The sequence below is a fragment of the Wyeomyia smithii genome, chromosome 1 (assembly GCF_029784165.1).
Source record: "Wyeomyia smithii strain HCP4-BCI-WySm-NY-G18 chromosome 1, ASM2978416v1, whole genome shotgun sequence".
Classification (NCBI taxonomy): Eukaryota; Metazoa; Arthropoda; class Insecta; order Diptera; family Culicidae; genus Wyeomyia; species Wyeomyia smithii.
Window position 1 is genome coordinate 125,788,625 of NC_073694.1, and position 20,048 is coordinate 125,808,672.

The window sequence follows — 20,048 nt, forward strand, 5'->3', positions numbered from 1 at the left end:
GTCCCCTATGGTATATGACCATATATATATATATATATATATATATATATATATATATATATATATATATATATATATATATATATATATATATATATATATATATATATATATATATATATATATATATATATATATAAATATATATATATATATATATATATATATATATATATATATATATATATATATATATATATTAATATATATATATATATATATATATATATATATATATATATATATATATATATATATATATATATATATATATATATATATATATATATATATATATATATATATATATATAAATATATATATATATATAAATATATATATATATATATATATATATATATATAAATATATATATATATATATATATATATATATATATATATATATATATATATATATATATATATATATATATTGCTTTGCCGCAAAAACATGCAATTAATGAATAAATCTCTACATAATTTTAGACTGCTGTTAGCTTCAACTCACCTTCATAAATATGTATTATATTAGGATGTTGAACGGAGCTCATAATTTGCACCTCTCGTCGAATCCTAATCAAGTCAGCTTCTGTTTCGATTTTGCTTTTTTTAATTGTTTTGATTGCTACCTCCTGACCGCTTTCTTTGTTAATTCCTAATTGCACTTTGCCGTAGGTACCTTGACCAAGTTTTTTGATAATATCAAATCTACGAGCGAACAAAGATCGAATGTGGAAAAGTTAATCAAGTGTTGATGTATTTTTGAATAATTTAATTATAACATAAGTACTAGACAATTACCTTTGTCGCAATTTTTTCCTATGATTGTTCATTTTCACAGTACCGGTGTTTTCAATTCCGCTCATTATGTTTTCAATTGTGGCCTTTTGTGGTGCAAATTGCTGAGGAGGAGACACAGTCTCATCGTTTTTCGTTGCATCTCCTATCACCATTTTGGAGCGTTTTTTGGCTACTATCGTTCGATGCAGAGTATGAGTCTAACTTTTCCTTTCGGTTTTCCAAATTATGTAAGCTAATTATTATTTCCTGGATAACAACACCAGTTCTGAAAAAAAATATATAAAGTATAAAAGATTTTAAATATAACTTTAATATAAAAAAAATCAAAATTTCAAAGGGGTAAACGTTATATTCGATTCAACTATAAAAATTGCCAGATGTACAGTTCTAGTGTTTTTTTTTTTTGTGGAATTAGACTACTGCGTCCATTATTTAGAACTTTTGTAGTACATTCCTCTTACTATCCAGCTTAGCAACTTCGACAAACAATGGGCGTTTTGTTTTTCGAATTTCGTCATGCGCATGCGCGGATCAAAATAAACAAAACTGTTCTTTAAAGATGCTATGCTACGTTGCAAAATTTTCATGTTGTTCACTCCGATTGAAAATTCTCTGACCTACAGAAAACGTTTGCATGGGCTGCGTGCACTGTCCGCCATTACCGCTCGTGGAAACCTGGATACGTGCTATATATTGAGTTGGGGAAACAGAAATGTCGTATTTCTGATCGAAATTTGACACTTTATTCAACATACCTAAAATTATCCGATTTAAGTCAAATATGCGCCATTTTGATCGCAAACTTGTTGCCAATTGGAAGGCAATTTCATTATTCTCTCTTTATAAAACCCCCTTCCTTATTTGCAAAAAACTCAGACAGCCAGTTTTCGTAAGCCTCTTTTGAGGCCAACTTAGTATCACCAAAAGCGTTTTGCATGGACCGGAGTGATTACCATAATCATTCGGTGCCAGGTCCGGACTATACGGTGAGTGCGATAGGATATCTCATCCGAGCTCTTGTAGCTTCTGGCGGGTCATAAAAGATGTGTAAGGCCGAGCGTTGTCCTGGTGGAAAACAACACCATTCCTATTGACCAATTCTGGCCGCTTATGGTCAATCGCCTGCTTCAAACGACCGAGTGGCCATAGTTGAGCAGCTCATAGTGGATGATTCCCTTTCAATCCCACCAGACACACAGCAAAACCTTCCTGACCGTCAATCCTTGGCGATGGTTTGGGCCGATTCACCGCCCTTCGAACCCGATTTTTTTCGCTTGAGGTTGTCGTACGTGATCCACTTTTCATCACCAGTCACCATCCGCTTCAAAGTTCGTTCCGTTTCAGCAGTGCATCGCAGGCGTTGATTCGGTCTAAGAGATTTTTTTTGCGTCAACTCGTGTGACACCCAAATATACAGCTTTTTGGAATCCAATCTTCTGCAAATTGTTTCAAACAGTTTTATGGTCTGTACCCAGTTCCTGGCCAATTGAGCGAATGCTCTTATGTTTCATGTTGGGTATTTTATCACTGCGACCAATTTTTTTATCTTTTGTGACATATGTCCTTTTTTTATAGGGGGGGGGGGGGAATGTTTGTAATAATTTATTTATGTATTAATATCTATTCAGAATTATTATTGTGTGTTCTGCCACAAATGGTGACATTTCAACACTATTATATATATTTGTACGCTTTTTTATATTATTGAATGTTATTAGCTTTCGCAGTGAAGTTAATGTAATTGTAGGAAAATTATTAAACCTACTTGTCAAGGAAAAAAAAGGAATAAAACAAAACTTAAAATCAACTTAAAACTATCTTACTGACTATAAAATGAGCTAATCGTTGCAATTGAGGATTGCAACGATTTTTGTCGGAATTTGTTGATAATTTGGCTTGACATATTTTCTAATGTTTCTACATTAGTGAGCCTATGTAGCTCGTTCGTGCTAAACCAGGGAGGACGCTTCAAAATCATTTTCAAAAGTTTATTCTGAATTCTTTGAAGTGTTTTCTTCTTGGTTGTACAACAACTTGTCCAGATGGGAACTGCATATAACATTGCTGGCCTAAAAATTTGTTTGTAAATTAACATTTACATTCTTGAGACAAAGTCTAGAATTCCTGTTGATAAGAGGATATAAACATTTGATATACTTATTGCACTTTGACTGGATATTTTCAATGAGCTCGTTTATTCTTGAGACAAAGTCTAGAATTCCTGTTGATAAGAGGATATAAACATTTGATATACTTATTGCACTTTGACTGGATATTTTCAATGAGCTCCTTGAAAGTAAGATTCTTATCATAAATTAGCCCTAAGTATTTAACTTGATCAGACCAATTTAAGACCACACCGTTCATCTTAATAACGTACCCATAACGGGTGGGTTTGAGAAATGAAACTCTTGGCTTATGAGGAAAAATAATTAACTGTGTTTTAGAAGCATTAGGGGAAATCTTCCATTTCTGCAAGTATGAAGAAAATATATCTAAACTTTTTTGTAGCCGACTGCATATAACACGAAGGCTTTTTCCTTTTGCCGAAATGCTTGTATCGTCACAAAACAGAGATTTCTCACAACCTGGTGGTAAATCAGGAAGATCAGAAGTGAAAATGTTATATAAGATTGGGCCCAAGATACTCCCCTGAGGCACACCAGCTCTAACAGGCAATCTATTAGATTTACCATTTAGATAGTTAACCTGAAGAGTGCGGTCAGTTAAATAACTTTGTATCATTTTTGTAAGGTAAAGCGGAAAACTGAAATTTGACATTTTAAACCTTTATGCCAAACACTGTCGAATGCCTTTTCTATATCTAGTAGAGCTGCTCCAGTTGAATAGCCTTCAGATTTATTAGTTCGAATCATATTTGTTACTCTAAGTAACTGATGAGTAGTGGAATGCCCATGGCGAAAACCAAACTGCTAATTTGCAAAAATTGAGTTCTCATTAATATGTGTTATCATTCTATTGAGAATTATTCTTTCAAAAAGTTTGCTAATAGAGGAAAGTAAACTAATTGGTCGATAACTTGATGCCTCAGCTGGATTCTTCTCGGGTTTTAAAATTGGAGTGACTTTGGCATTTTTCCATTTCGTAGGAAAATGTGCTAGTGCAAAGCATCTGTTAAAAATTTTAATCAAGAAATTTCAAGAGTTTTCGGGAAGTCTTTTGATGAGGATATAGAAAATCCCATCATCTCCTGTTGCTTTCATGTTTTTGAATTTTTTGAGAATAGTTCGCACCTCATTCAAGTTTGTTTCCAATACCTCTTCAGAAAGAAATTCTTGGGTGGTGATCTGATCATACTTTTGGTTTACTCCATTTTCAATAGGACTTACTACGTTCAAATTGGAGTTATGAACGCTCTTAAACTGCTGAGCAAGTTTTTAAGATTTTTGTTCATTCGTTAGAAAAATGCAATCACCATCTTTAAGGACTGGAATGGGCTTTGAAGGTCTCTTAAGAACCTTCGAAAGCTTCCAGAAAGGTTTTGAATAAGGTTTTAGTTGTTCAACTTCTCTCATGAAATTCTCATTTCGCAAGAGAGTGAATCTATGTTTAATTTCCTTTTGTAATTCTTGAAAAATAATTTTCAAAGCAGGCTCCCGAGATCTTTGGTATTGACGTCTCCGTATGTTGAAGTTCACTGTCAATAATTGGTGCATTAAATTTCACTCGAGCCTTAGGAACTGATAAATTCCGGGTATTGAGTATTAAGCTGCTAAAATTATCTAATGCTCTGTCAATGTCAGCACTATTTTGTAAAATAATATCATTATTCAAATTTTCTTCGTTCGTAGAACGATATCTATCCCAATTAGTCTTGTGATAATTTAACACAGATCTAGTGGGATTTAAAATAGTTTCATGGGAAATAGAAAATGTTATGGGAAGATGATCAGAATCAAAGTCAGCATGAGTTAATAAATCACTGCATGAATGACTTTGATTTGTTAGTACCAAATCAATTGTAGATGGATTCCTAATAGAAGAATAGCATGTAGGACCATTTGGAAATAAAACTGAATAAAATCCAGCCGAGCAATCATTAAACAATATTTTTCCATTAGAATTGCTTTGAGCATTATTCCAAGACCGATGTTTCGCATTAAAATCACCGATGATTAAAAATTTAGATTTATTTCTTGTGAGTTTTTGCAAATCTCCCTTGAAATAATTTTTTCGCTCACCAGTGCATTGAAAAGGCAAATACACTGCGGCTATAAATAAAATGCCAATACTTGTTTCAATTTCAATTCCCAAACTCTCGATAACTTTGGTTTCAAGATGGGGTAAAACACGATGTTTTATTCGACGGTGGATAACTATTGCAACTCCACCACCGGCAACATCAATTCTATCAAACCTATGAACTATATAATTTGGGTTCTTTTTTAGTTTGATATTTGGCTTTAAAAGCGTTTCAGTCACAACTGCAATATGCACATCGTGGACTGTTAAAAAATTGAAAAATTCATCTTCTTTCGCTTTTAAAGAGCGAGCATTCCAATTTAGAAAATTTACAGCATTATTTAAAATCATTGCTGAATTTCAATTTCATAACCGTATTAGTTGTAAATTTTATACCTTCTTGAACAGCCTCGTACATCGAGTTACAGTTCAACAAAACGGACATTAGCTGCAGCATGGTTGTAGGTATTCAATATTTTCTGGAGTTGGACTACCTAAATCAATACTGGCTGACTTTTCAGCACCAAACACGAACGGTTTGTTACTGTTTGAATTTGAAATATTACCTGTAAGGACACTGGCATATGAACAGCCTGGTGTTGCCTGAACAGGATTTTTTGTCTGAAATTTGTTATCTGAATTTAAATTATTACCTACAGACACACCTGCTAATGAAAGTGCTGGTGATGCCTGAACAGTATTGAAAGTCTTTTGTATACCCACATTGACAACAGGTGGCTTAGAATTCCTACGTTGTCTGGAAGCAATAATTTTTGACCTTACAGGACAATTAAAGAAATTAGATTTGTGATTTCCCCCACAATTTACACATTTGAAACTATTAGTGGTCTCTTTCACGGGGCAGATATCTTTCGTGTGACTAGTGTCACCACAAATCATACATTTTGCTACCATATGGCAGTTTCGAGTTCCATGACCATAGGCTTGACAATTCCGACATTGAGTAAGATTATGAATTTCTCCATGTCTCTTGAAATTTTCCCACTTTATTCGCACGTTAAATAAAACACGTGCTTTTTCCAAACATTTCAAATTATTTACTTTGGTACGATCAGAATGTACTAAGTAATTTTCCTGGTGTATTCCAGTTTGATCAATTTTGGCATTTGCCTTTCGTTTCATCAAAATTACTTGGTTGGGAGCAAAACCAAGTGATTCTGACAAAAATTCTTTAATTTCCTCAATAGTTTGGTCATTTGAAAGACCTTTCAAAACAGCCTTAAACGGTCTCTCGTTTTTGGCATCAAAAGAATAAAATTTATACATCTTTTCAGTCAAATACTGTAAAAGATGTTTATGGCCATCAAGAGATTCGGCCAAAATACGAATTTCGCCTTGGCGGCCAATTTGAAAATTAACTTTCACATCCGACAGAAACGATGAAAGCTCTGATCGAAATGCTTTCAAATTTGCTACAAATACCACGATAGGTGGAACTTTAACCTTCTTCATAACGGCTTTATGCTCAGTATGAGAAGTATGAATTTCTTGATCCCCAACGGAAGAAAGAATATCATACCTGTTAGTCGAAATTTCAGTGTCACTTGGAGGAGATGCCTCACGTTTCCTTGAAGCCGCATCAAAGCGAGCTTTTTTATTTTTTCCAGCCATAACTGGAAAACTTCACTACACTTTCATTTCACTATAGAATTTAAGTAGAAATATCTCAAACCAAATTTACTCACTAAACACTCGTTAACGTTAAAAACAAATTTATTACTTTACGTTTCAACAGGTAGTCTGTTGAAAGCGAAAAACAAAATTTCAATATCTCTCGGTAGTCTAAGACTTAGCCTCGAGCTGTTGGTAAAATGCGACCGTACTGTAGGACAGTTCAAGTCGATCTGAATATGTCCTTTTTAATTTTGCTAAGTCAGGATAACGTACCACTATTGGAGGTGGCCGTCATGATATGACCAATAGCATTAGTCCAGTCTGGTATTACACTTCGCATGAAGCGAATAACCGTACTTGGAGTTGTTCTCCAGATTTCAGTGGGTTCTAATAGCCCTCTATCGAAGAACTTATATCTTTTACCTTTTTATTTTTTTTATTGGCTGGACATCTGTATAACAGGTGTTCCGAGTCTTCTTCTTCCATGCCACATAAGCGACATGTATCATCTTGAAGTTTTTTCATAACCTTCAAGTGATAGCGGCTCGGACAATGCCCTGTTATTAGACCAGTATATATGCTTAGATCTTTCTTTGAAAGCTCCAGTATTTTGCGAGTCATAGAACCGTTCGGTGTGATAAACCTCTTTGACTGTCTACCAATGGAAGTGTTTATCCAGTTAGACTCCACCATCAAAATTTTCCATGCCTTCAGCTCCATACTGAGCGAAGAAGCGGATAACCCACAGAAAGGTTCTGGTCCTATGAGCTGATGAGACGATCCAAGTCTTGCAAGTTCATTGGCTTTTTCGTTTCCATCGATTCCACAGTGACCAAGAACCCAATATAAAAATTTTCTTGATTATTGCAACCCAGTGTTTGAAGTGATTGAAAACACTCCCAAACAAGCATGTTGCAGACTTCAGAGCATTTTAAGCTGCCTAACTGTCGGACATGATGCAAATGTTTGAGTGTCTGTATTTCCTGCGTAGGCATATAACAGAACATTCTAGTATAGCTTGGACTTCGGCTTGGAAGACGGTCGGCCATCGACCTATCGGAATTGATAGATTTACGCCTGGGCCTATCACTCCTGCTCCCATTCGATCGTTAATTTTTGAACCATCTGTGTAAAAAAAAATTGATCCCGGACGGAGCTCGGGACCCCCGCGTTCCCAAACATCGCGCTCAGGCTCAAAGAATCGAAATCTTCTTTCCAAGTTGTATTTTTTCTCCATCCAGTCTTCATTGTGCGAATTCATCAGCGAATGCTCACATGCCGGTCTACTTGAATGATTTCTCTGATTTTATCGGTGTCTATGACGATTGGCCTACCAATACGGGGTGACGAATTTCTTGCTTGGTGGACTCTATATTTGGCGTGCTATAACTTGAAACTGAAACGTACGATTATAACACTGTCAAAACGTCACTTGAAGCAAAGATTGTCGTCTCTAGATAGCCGTATAGTATAACCCAACGCGATAAGTATAACACAAGATATGTCCAAGTGTTGCCACCTTTTGACAAAATACGATATTTCTTTTTCCCCAACCCAATAGCATAACCAGTCGCCCACTATTGATCGAGTGATGACCGGTTGCCTCGATACGCTTTCAGCCAATTACCTTCTGAGAATAAGCAGACTAAGTTTCTTTAGGTTGTAAGCAATCCTTGTTGAGAAATTTGTTTCTGCTCATGTATAATGCACCACAGCTGCATAGCAGATGATCCGAGGTTTCGCTGTCCATGCTACAAAAGCGACAAGTAGAGGCGGATTTGGGTGCTGGAGGATTCGGGGCAGATTTTTGCGCAGGGCCCTTTTTACTTTTTACTTGCAGATAAGATAATTGCAAATTGCGAAATGACTTCACACTCCGCTGAAAGGTGACTAGCAAAAAAAGGTCTTCACTTTGTTATGCTGTCGAGTGGTGTTTGACCTAGGACTAGGGAGGCTCTTTGTTTTTGTTTATTAGGCACCTTTTAAATTAGGGGGGCTCTGCAAATCGGAGGTCCCGAGACATTTGCCCCCTTTGCTTCCTCTTTCCCCCGTAAATCCGGGCCTGGCAACATGTATCAGCCTAACCTCGACCGATGTTCTTTAGATGATACTTACTCGGACAGCACCTGGTTATTAATCCTTTGAAGATACAAAGCGCCCACTTTTTGGGCTGTATTAGCTTTTCTGCAATTTTTACTTTTGGCGTTATTACCCCGTTCGACTGATGATGTCCACTGACAATCATCCAGTTGGCTTTAGAGGTTGCATGAGATGTGGCAACAAGGTTTCGAGAGCTAATGCGTGTTATTTTCGAACAGTCGGTTTTAATCACTTCATACCTCATCATACTACACGCAAAAGTCCAAGCCTTGACCGTTATATGCTTGACAAAAAACACCCTTACATGCCTGACGAGGAATTCACGAATTGAAGTTCTTGTAACTTCGCTAATGTTCATCCAATTTTATTAATTAGAAAAAACCAGAATTGGCTGAATACCACGGCATGCATTTCAAAATGGCCTTTGTGGTCGGTTTCCGATTTCTGGATATCGTCCGATTCCGAAACTACTCATATGAGGGATTTTTTGGTCAATTTTAGCTGTTTTCGGACACCGGAAGTAACCATAATAAGTTTCAAAATGGCATTCCCGGTTTCTGGGCATCATCTCGATTTCAAAAATACTCATATTCGAGGGTATTTGGCCAATTCTGGTTCTCTTTCAGATACCGGGAGTCACCATTTTGGAATCCAAAATGGCATCGGGGGTCGTTTTCCGGTCTCTAGATTTTTTTTGCATTTTTAAAGTTAATCTGTTTTGCTTTATGTAAACTACAAATACTCAGGGGAAAGATAAACGGTGAGCCAAACGGACAGTCAAAATCTGAGCCAAACGAATAAGAAAGGTAACACCACATTGACGGGTATTGAATAAGGAATTAAAAATACACCAAATTTGCATTATTCCTGTCTCCTGTATCTTTTTATGGTTTATGAAATAATGATCAATTTTACTGAAAAGTATATCCACCTTTCTACGCGCCATAATGGCGGGCGCTATAATGCAAAGTTCGTAATAAATGATCCACCCCTTTGACAACTCTGCTTACGTCAGTTTCAAGTCTTCATATAGTTTATCAAAAGAGAAACATATCTGGCAACATTTTGTTTGCCAATTCAGCAGGAATCCCAAAACTGCCGTAAACAGAGAGGTTCACATATCACGAATACACATTATAGCGACCGCCATCATGGTGCGTAAAAAGCCGGATAGAATTGAACGAAAAAAAAATATAACACTTCCACGGTTTCCCTGATCACATTTACTATTCTTCCAGACTTTCATCGTTACACCGAGTCGGATAAAAAAGTTAGTCACCATTGAAATTTAAAAAGAGATCTGGCAACTCTGACATATAAACCCCCCTCTGACATATAAATGGGTCGATGAATAAATGTCTACGGCCCATACAAAATTTTCAGATTTTTTATGAGCAGTTGTCCACGGAGAGGGAGGGGGGGTTCTGTGTTAAAAATCTGTCCACGTCAAATATGGATGGCCACTTATGGAAGTACAATAGCGATGAAGGAGATCCGGACCGTTTCGCTAGAACATCCTAAAAATATCAAAATTTCTACGAAGTACTAAAAACATATTTTGGTCCACCAAATTTTTACTTTGGCCCACCTTTATATCTACAGACGTGTATGGAAATAGTTCGGACTAATTATATTTAAGATCATCATCGGTATTTTTATAGCAAAAATAGTGGGTTTGAGGAGAACATCCTTCTGCTGTGAATTTTTGTAAATTTTAGGCATCTAAAAATGAAATGATTTGGCTTATAGCGGTTTGACAGGCTTTCTCATCTAATTTCATATAGTTAAATGTGATAAATTAAGAAGTCATTATCTGTAAATTGTCACAAGCTGCTTTTTGTTCACGTGCAACGGCCCAACGGTAATCAAAGCGATGTCAAAACTTGGCATGGCCAAAATATGTTTGCTTCAGAAAGAGGGAAACATATTTCGGCCATGCGTTTAACCACTTTTTCAACTTTTTCCATCATGTTAGAGTATACAAACTGTTTCTATGACATTTTATTGATGTTACTACAACAACGAATTGTTTCAAAAACATACATATTTGTTACAATAGCTTCCGGACGTTGACTTGTATATTACCACTTCCTCTTGACTTTGGGTTGACTCAGCCATGACTTTGAATATGAATGAACTCATTCTAAAATAACACTACCTAGAGCCAGTCTTTCGCCGAAAATTATAGTGTAGTATGATTCTTAGGTGTGTTATTCAATGTTGCATGCATAGTTTTCTAATATTCATTGAATTTTTCAGATAAAATGTGTAAAATGTTACCGGGTGGGCCAAAATATGCATGTGGGCCAAATTACCCCCGTTACCCTACACCAACTTTAGAGGAAAACGAGTCAAAGGTAAAGAATTTATAAATGCAATTCGCCAATGAAGTACAAATTGCGACGCAAACTCCGACTCGTCGGCGGTCGACGGAACCATACATCGTTCAAAAACGGTTTTAAGCCGTTATACGCTCGATAGTGAAACGATTGCTGTATTATAAATTTTCAGCGCAGATGAAGCATTTCTTTGAACAAAACACCTAAGAGCAGTTTTTAAATAAAGTTCAAAAAAAGTTCACTCATCACTCGATGCAAATAAAAATCGCTGAAGAACATCACACAAGGTCATTAACGATATTTGTTCATGAAAACACTACACGAGAATCGGTTTTAGCTGGTATCACAGTATATAAAGAGCCTACATAGAGAAGAAGACAAAGGGCTCACCGTTATGGGAACTGTCAATATCAAAACTGGCGAGCTGTATGATTTGCATAGAGCTTTCTACGCCAGATCTCAATAGTACAGGCTTGGTCGTGTAACCGTATAAAATCAATTTGTTTTCCACCAAAAAATCAGCTGATACTTGGGTTCGCACAGTGGTCGGAAAAGCAATTTGACGAACTAAATTCATTTTTACCTTAACGGTTGATGTTAGCTAAAGACAATGTTCAAAAGAATTGGAAATGTTGATAAGAAATTTTTTTGATCATGGCCTACTATCATAAAAATAAAAAATCTAACTTTTGATCCAGCGAAGATATTCACTTATTTGCAAACCATTGAGAAATTCTGTTTCTGTTCTGACACTGAATCAGACAAACGTTTCGCCATTTTGATTTTTGGATATTTTCGCATAGAGAATTCACGCGATACATCATGTTTGACGTTGTCGAGTTCACGTAGATTATACGTGATAAACCATGACATACATGTGATTTTCACGTAGATGTTATGTTTGTCACATCATGCAAAATGACAGAAGATGAACAAGTATAGGAACTTCCACGTAACAATAACGTGAAAAATATTTTGAGTGTACAACTTCAAGCTCAAACGGTTAAAAACTAGTGATGGGAAACTTATCGATACTTATCGATAAATTTCAGACATCGATATTATCGCCAGTTTTCTGACGTTAACGATAATTATCGATACTATAATGACGAGCAAGTCATTGCGGCTGGTTACTGGAGGAGACCTAGAAGGAGGAGACCTCACCTACCCTACCCCAGAAGTGCTAGGTGTTTGTTCTTAATTTCCTAAGAACAGGTGAATTGGGCACCTTAGTACTGGAGAACTTAAGAAAATATCCAAACTTTTTGCCCCATCTCATAAAATGCAAAGATACGGCTTGCTAACTCTTGTAATAAGATGGACTTGCATAGCGGCAGTCTATTGGTAATTCTCTGGTAATCGTTTAGTTTAACTTGGAACTGTTTACTTTTGAAGTATCTGTTACCCAACAAACAATTTTAGTTCCACTAAAATCCTCCAATTGTAGTTTCAACAAATCAATCAACAAAATTGTCATGCCGAAAAAAGTGTCCCGATTTATACAGGGCTTACCCCCACAATGATTGAGATAGGCAAAATTTAGACAATTTTTGAATGACAGGAATTTTACGAAAGATGAATCAATTTTGAAGGCCGGTTTCTTTTTACTGAAAAATTATCCTAGTTTCCTAGTATTACTTGGGACCTTGGCGTGACCAACCTACATACACCCGACATGTTTCGGATTTCAGGAGTGTGTGTCAAAGTGTACATTTTTGCAACGCATAGATCGTTCAAGGCAACTAAATTGTCTACCTAAAATACTTCATTTAAAAAAACCTGAGATCACCAATATTTTTTAGAAATCACTTTTGGTTCTTAACTCTCTAGTTAAGTGCCCAAGTTAATTTTCAGACGAGCTTCGAAAAAATCACCATGAATTTTTAAAATCATTTTTTATGTATTGATTGAAGCTTTTTAGATGTGTAATTGGAGACCGTCTAAGGGCGGCACTGAGCACTAGAGGGTTAAAATTATATTTCTTTCAGTGCATGAAGTTAAACTCAATTTTTTTATATTTTTGAAGGAGAGTTCAGATAATTTTTGAAAAGTTATCCTTTGACAACCATTCTATATCTCTTGTCATTACTTAGATATATTGATTTATAAGAAGATTCAAATACAGTTAGGTTTCCTTAGCGGGGGATATATACCTCGTGAAACAACCGCGTTTCTCAGAAATCCGTTAAATAAACCACTTAAATTCAAAAACTCGCGTAAAAAACCACGTTAATTTGAAAATCAGCGTAAATATTTAACCTCCAAAAGAAAATCCGCGAAAAAATAATCTGACCTTTTCAAATGTTAATCCAGTTAAACTTTCAAATGCAAAGCTGTTTCGGGACTACGAAGCTGCTGATATTTGTTTGGTTTTTCGCATAAGAGAGTCAAGGAAAGAAATGTTCTTGCTTTGAGCATCGTAGTCGCGCATAAGTCCTACAAACCCACAATGTTTATTGAGTTCGACTAGGGTGCTGCTAGCTCAAAGAAAATTTGTACCCAATAGGGAAAAAACCGCCAAAATCTACACCCATACTTAATTAATTCATACCTCGAAGATTCCTAGGCGAATGTTCAATCTTTGGGAACAAATGAACTAGAAATAGATTCTAATTTATTGGCAACATATAAACCTAAGAGAAACAAAATGTCAGAAAAAGTTCTACGTGTTGCAAAAATATACACTTTGACACACACTCCGGAAATCTGAAACATTTCCAGTGTCCATTGGTCACGTCCAGTTCTCAGGTAATACTAGGAAACTAGGATAGTTTTCCAGTAAAATGAAACCTGTTTCGTCAAAATTGATTCAATTTTCGTGATGTTTTGGCCATTTGAATATTGACAAAATTTTGCCTGCTTCAATTATTTTGTTTACCACCCAGATGGTATCCCTAATTATACAACCTTTAAAATGAACTTAGGCTTGAAACTACTCCGTTAAAAGCACTTCCGGCGTAAAACCCGAAGACTTTCCAAAATAAACTATTTTACTTGTCCGGTTGTTTGAATTTTCATTCGCAGTATCGTGAGATTTGTCATTCACTGTCTTTGATTTTCACAGATTTATTTACATAGCAAAATTTTATTTGTCAAATAGCTGTCAAATTATCGATACTTATCAAAAATATCGATAAAAACCCCGGAATTATTGATTGTTATCGATATCTTTTTTGGGCGATATTTCCCATCACTATTAACAATATGAATGAAAAATGACACTGTGTTGTTTTCGTAAGTAATAAACAACCAAGAGCTATCAAACTATATGGTAGATGTTGGTGGAAGGGCTGCCAACTTACCTATATTTTTAGTTTGGTTGAAAATTGCACCATTTGTTTTTTTTAAGCTCTGTCCGAAACTGCTCCCTTTCCCGGGGGGAGGCTGGCATCACGGCTAACTAATAATACGTGCCCCGAAAGCTATCCGTTTAATTTATTAATTTATAAGTGAATTAAGTGGCCAAACTTGTTAAAAAGTGTCAAGTTGTGATCTGTGATGCTTTGTCTAAGTGAGAAAAGTGAAGGTTTTGTGAAAAACACAGTGTTCCTTGCGTGAAAGTGATAATTTTTCCTCGAATTGCAATTGAAAATTGTAAGGCCAGCTAAGTTGCGTGAGTGTGAGTGCCTACTTTGTGCGTCGCGCTAACTAGCGGTTCGTTCTTAACATGCGAAAATGGAATGCATGGCGGTGTGAGCGAAGAGAACGATAATATCTGGAGAGAGAGCGAATAGAGTAGTGTTTTTTTTTCTTCACCTATCGTTTATTTGACACGGCACAAATAGAAGAGAGTAGTGTTGCGCTTTGCTTGTCGGCGTTTGTTTCGCTGGCATAGGCATAACCAAAATAAAACAGATGAGTATAAGTTTTTGTATCAAATATTTTAAGAATGCATAGGCTCTGTGTGTAGTGGTTTTTAGCGGGTTTTGGACTTTTTCAGAAGTGTAAATGTGTCATCTGTTGGGTGCACAAAGTGTGGTAGCTTTTCGGTTGCGGGTAGAGTTTTTTTTTTATTTTTACAAACCAGATTGTGCGATGCACTCTCACAGGTCAAAATTGACAGTTTTACAATATAGTTTCAAAATTTATCATTCGAGCATGACAATGCGGCATGCGATTGATGCATCGTCTACAATTGTGAGTCCTGGCAGGGCGGTGACATTTTATTCAGCTCTATGTTTTTATTTTATGATTTTCCTAGCTTTTGGACAAATGTTGATATACATAAGTAACTTTTATTTAATTATGTTGAAATCGTTTTGGGCGTGAAAATAGTTCACGACAACTGAACTTTGATTGCAATTATTTTGGCATTTAAATAATAAACTTGGAACTCTGTTTTGTTTAATATGCTTATTTGCATTTTTTTGAGTTTTTGGGCTATGAATGCATGGAACTTTGTCAGTTTTTATACTCAGTAGGTCTTTGATGCGAAACGTCGTGTCGCGCATGCGTCGGTAGGAGAAAATGGAGCGGTCGTGCATTATGCCCCGGTGAAATGCATCATCGGCCCGGGTGAGTTTTGTTTATCTAAGGGTTTCCGGAGTGTAGTGGGCACGCTATTGTTTGCTTCGGGGAGGTCAGCTCAGTTTCGCGCACTTTATTTTGACAGCGCTCAGTGTAACTATCTTAATACAGCGGTTTCGGAGTTCAATGACCATTACATCGTATAATGCTCGGGTGTGCCTTGTGGGTTTTTTTTTACTCGCTCTAACGGTTCTTTGAGCTGGTGCCAGTAGTTTGCGTTCGGCGTGCGGTGCGTTTTACGAAATTCATTCGTTTCGAGGTAAATTTTAATAGTTCACGGGATGAAACGCGAAGTTTGGTGTGATACAGACTGTTAACGATTGGTTGCCGGTGATACCTAGAAACTTCGATTCTCCTATATGCCGATACAGCGATCGTGATGCGGTTCTATTTATATCGTCTTCTGATGGCCGGTTGCGCAGAGACCGAGAAATATCCATATCGGGCGCGAATTTGTGTAGAGAAGATCGCACCATCAACCTGGATGGATCCAGATCAATTCCTTTCCACTAACACTAATACCTTCCTTTGATACTTGTGGATGATGCAGAGGATTCCTCGGTCTCTAGTAGCAACAAGTATTAAACTAACACTCCCGATATCCCTTCCTCTATTGATCTGCATTGGGCGTGGCCAGCTACGTTATTGACCAGTGAAAAGAAAAATCACCAGGAATTGTACACTGAAAATGGCTTGCTACTCCTAGCCACCATTTTGACGGTTCTTTGTGCAATTTCAGCTGATTCTGGTCAATCGCGGGCAACACACGGGCGATCAAATATGCTATGCTATGCTATGCTATGCTGTCCGAAACTGCTCCCTTTCCCCTACATCAGGCCTGTCCAACCTTCATGACACGCGGGCCAAATTTCACAATCCACAACAGCTGTCGGGCCAAAACTTTGAAAACTTTTGAATTTCAGCTAGTTTTTAGTGCAAATTTATGGTAAAAAATCATGCTGGTTACCTTTAGTTTGCAGTCCGTTTTAGATTGAAAATCCAAGGGTGATACCAGTTGAAGCTCGCCATAATAAAAATAATCTTACAAGCCACATCCATAACAAAAATGGAAACCAAGCAATGATTTTTTGAAAATTGATTTGTAAGATTTTAAAATTACATGAGCTTGGAGAATTGATGAGGAACTTGAAACGATTGGCTTTTTTTCCAGAACACGTGCCATATTGATATCAAAATCTGATACCGGAATCCGCAAACATGATTCTAAATTCTCGTCTGATTAAGATGAACGACAACCATTTTTTAACTGCCTTCATTCTTTTGAAGGCGTTATTCATTTTTGAAATGTCGAAACGGATTGAAAGTTTGATTGGAAGAAAGAAACAGGATGTCATTACTCGTTAATAAGTTAAAATAAGTTTAAATTATACAATGATGTTTTGTATCTCAACAAATTCCAATCCGCGGCCGTACGTTGGACAGCCCTGCCCTACATAGTGGAGTGCAAAGAGGACTTTTACTAGCTGGCGAGAAACTCTCAATAAAATATATATAACCGTTTTTGGGCCTTTAACGTGTCATTTAGGTTACATTATCAGAGTTTCTGAAATTGCAAAGGTTGCATTCACTTTGTACCTTGACTGAGTATGATAGAAGTCATTCTAAAGGGCATTTTTCCTGATTTCTCTGTGATTCGGACCTTCTTAAGGTAGTATTTTGTAGTTTTTATAAAAATAAACCAAATTTTTAAAAAATAAGCTGTTTTAGATTTTTTTTTGAAATTTTTTAAAATAAATAATTCTTTAGAGTGTATATTTTTTTTCGGAAAGACAAAATTATTATCTACAACTTTGCCGAAGACGTCACAACCGTTCTGGCTCTAAAAATATTTGTAATCATCAATACTTTCCCAGAATAGCAATTTTCAATAGCTTCTCAAAAATGAGTCGTGTTCCAAAAAAATAAAACAATAGCACAAAATGGCATCTTTTGCCTATAAAAACGTCTATGCAAAGTTTCAGCCAAATCAAAAATAACAATTTGAAAAAAAATTAACCCATTCCCAGTGGGTAGGGTAACGGGGGTATTTTGGCCCACATGCGTATATTGGCCCACCCGTTAACATTTTACGCATTTTATCTGATAATTTCAATGAATATTAGAAAACTATGCATGCAACATTGAATAACACACCTAAGAATCATACTACACTATAATTTTCGGCGAAAAACTGGCTCTAGGTAGTGTTATTTTGGAATTAGTTCATACATATTCAGAGTCATGGCTGAGTCAACCCAAAGTCAAGAAGAAGTGGTAATATACAAGTCAACGTCCGGAAGCTATTGTATCAAATATGTATGCTTATGAAACAATTCGTTGTTGTAGTAACATCAATAAAATATCATAGAAACAGTTTGTATACTCTAACATGTTGGAAAAAGTTGAAAAAGTGGTTAAACGCATGGCCGAAATATGTTTCCCTCTTTCTGAAGCGAACATATTTTGGCCATGCCAAGTTTTGACATCTCTTTGTTTACCGTTCGGCCGTTGCACGTGAACAAAGATGCAGCTTGTGACAATTTACAGGTGATTACTTCTCAATTTATCACATTTAACGATATGAAATTGGATGAGAATGCCTGTCAAACCACTATAAGCCAAATCATTTCATTTTTAAATGCCTAAAATTTACAAAAATTCACAGCAGAAGGATGTTCTCCTCAAACCCATTATTTTTGCTCTAAAAATATGATGATGATCTCACATATAATTAGGTCGAACTATTTCCATACACGTCTCTAGATATAAAGGTGGGCCAAAGTAAAAATTTGGTGGACCAAAATATGTTTTAGTACTTCGTAGAAATATTGATATCTCTAGGATATTTTTTAATATATTGCATTGTTGAACGGTGTATATTAAAATAGACACTTAGCTTTTAACAATGGTATATTAGAGTAGGTATTTATGTTGAAAAATTGTGTTTGTTTTTAATGAACTGTGCGAACACTTCCCAAAGCTGGCCAAAATACCCCCGTTACCCTATGCCGTATTGCATCACCTGACATCTAAACTTTGATTGTAGCTTTATAATTTTACTTGCAGCTTTGAACAACTAAACTATTTAATACAATTAGAGAAAAGATCAATCTACAATATGCAATACAGTTTGTGTCAATTGTGCATGTTGCTGCTGAGTAATACGAGTTTGAAGGTCATTTTTCGAGGTATAATCTGATTTCCCTCCGCCGGGAATGGGTTAAGATGGATGGGACCCTACTCTGGAAGGTCGAAAAGTAATAAATTTTTGTAATTATTTTTTGAATGTTTAGAGTAAAGTGATGTCTTCGGGTATTTTGGCTCTTGATTAAGGTATATATAAGGATACATTTTGCATGTCCTGGATACAAATATAGTGAGTATTACGCTGTTGGCAGCGTTTCTCTCGAAACCATGTTTTTCAACTGGTGGTACGTTTTTCTCAGCATCTTCTGAACCGATTTGGCTGAATTTTTTTACAGCGTCTAAAAATGGATTAACTAACTTGTTACATAGCCTGTATTGCTGTGTATACTGTATATAAAAGGCCGCTTATAAAATCTGCTTTGAAGGTGAGAAACACCACTTGAGCGTGCCACTTATGCACACACATGTTTGTGCACATTGTTGCCCATGCCTAACAGCATCCGAAAAGCATAAGACAGTACTTATGATACTGACATCAATGGTAACATAGAAGAATGCCAATCCAGGATATCACCTCGGGTGTTCACACAACAGCAAGCTGATATGATTTGACATTTGCATTGGCAATTGAAAAGAGAAGAAAACAAAAACAGGTCAAAGCAAAAACAAGACAACAAGAGCAATGCAATAAGAGTAGAGATGTCAGCTAGTTGGCTCGCACCAAAGCAATTGTCAAAATGTGCGGGATGACAAGAGCAAAAATATTTCCTTCCTTGTTTTTCGCATGCAACGTGAATATCGAAATTTGTAGGGTTATGTCAAATGTCCTTGGGCCGTGTTGTCAACTGCTACAAATCTGGTTCTTATTGGTTTTCGAACATGATATCCGCGATAGCATGTAGCCGAGGTGATATCCGATGACAGCTCAATTGTACGGGATAGCAGGTGATATGGATGGTGCTATGGCCTCGATAGCACGAATCGCCTGATATCAGGTGATATGCGGTGTAGTGTGAAAGGGGTATAACACTTCAAAAATGCTTAATCTAAGAAAATGGGAACCGTAAGTTGTTTCAGGTTTTACGATTTTTCAAACGAATCAAGGACTATCAAATATGTTTACTAACATAAAATATGGGTATTAAGGTGGGGCGTCATTGTATGTGAAAAAATAACCCATGCTTTGACGTGGGACACGTCTAACTTAAGTAGGGTGGCATGCTGTGGAAAGTGTAACGAAAATGTTGCGAAATACATATTATGTAAACAATCTCCATTCTTGAACAATTTATAA

At 36.2% G+C, this 20,048-nt stretch overlaps 2 protein-coding genes across 13 annotated transcripts in view; one reads left to right on the plus strand and one right to left on the minus strand.

Annotated features, from left to right (window-relative positions):
- LOC129722120 (probable serine/threonine-protein kinase DDB_G0282963) overlaps nucleotides 1–20,048 on the minus strand; it is a 197,843-nt gene that overhangs the window by 167,125 nt on the left and 10,670 nt on the right. For 11 of the 12 annotated variants that reach the window (XM_055675877.1, XM_055675394.1, XM_055675708.1 and 8 more), the window contains 2 exons: nucleotides 804–1,068; nucleotides 511–710 (listed from right to left, as the gene is read on the minus strand). The exons of the other annotated variant lie outside the window; for it this stretch is intronic. In XM_055675877.1, the coding sequence (XP_055531852.1) occupies nucleotides 511–710; nucleotides 804–955 (352 nt within the window). In that variant the 5' untranslated portion in view covers nucleotides 956–1,068. The remainder of the gene's footprint in view (nucleotides 1–510; nucleotides 711–803; nucleotides 1,069–20,048) is intronic. 12 annotated transcript variants of the gene reach the window in all.
- Nucleotides 1–20,048, plus strand: part of LOC129723146 (uncharacterized) — a 425,361-nt gene that overhangs the window by 119,411 nt on the left and 285,902 nt on the right. The window lies entirely within an intron of this gene.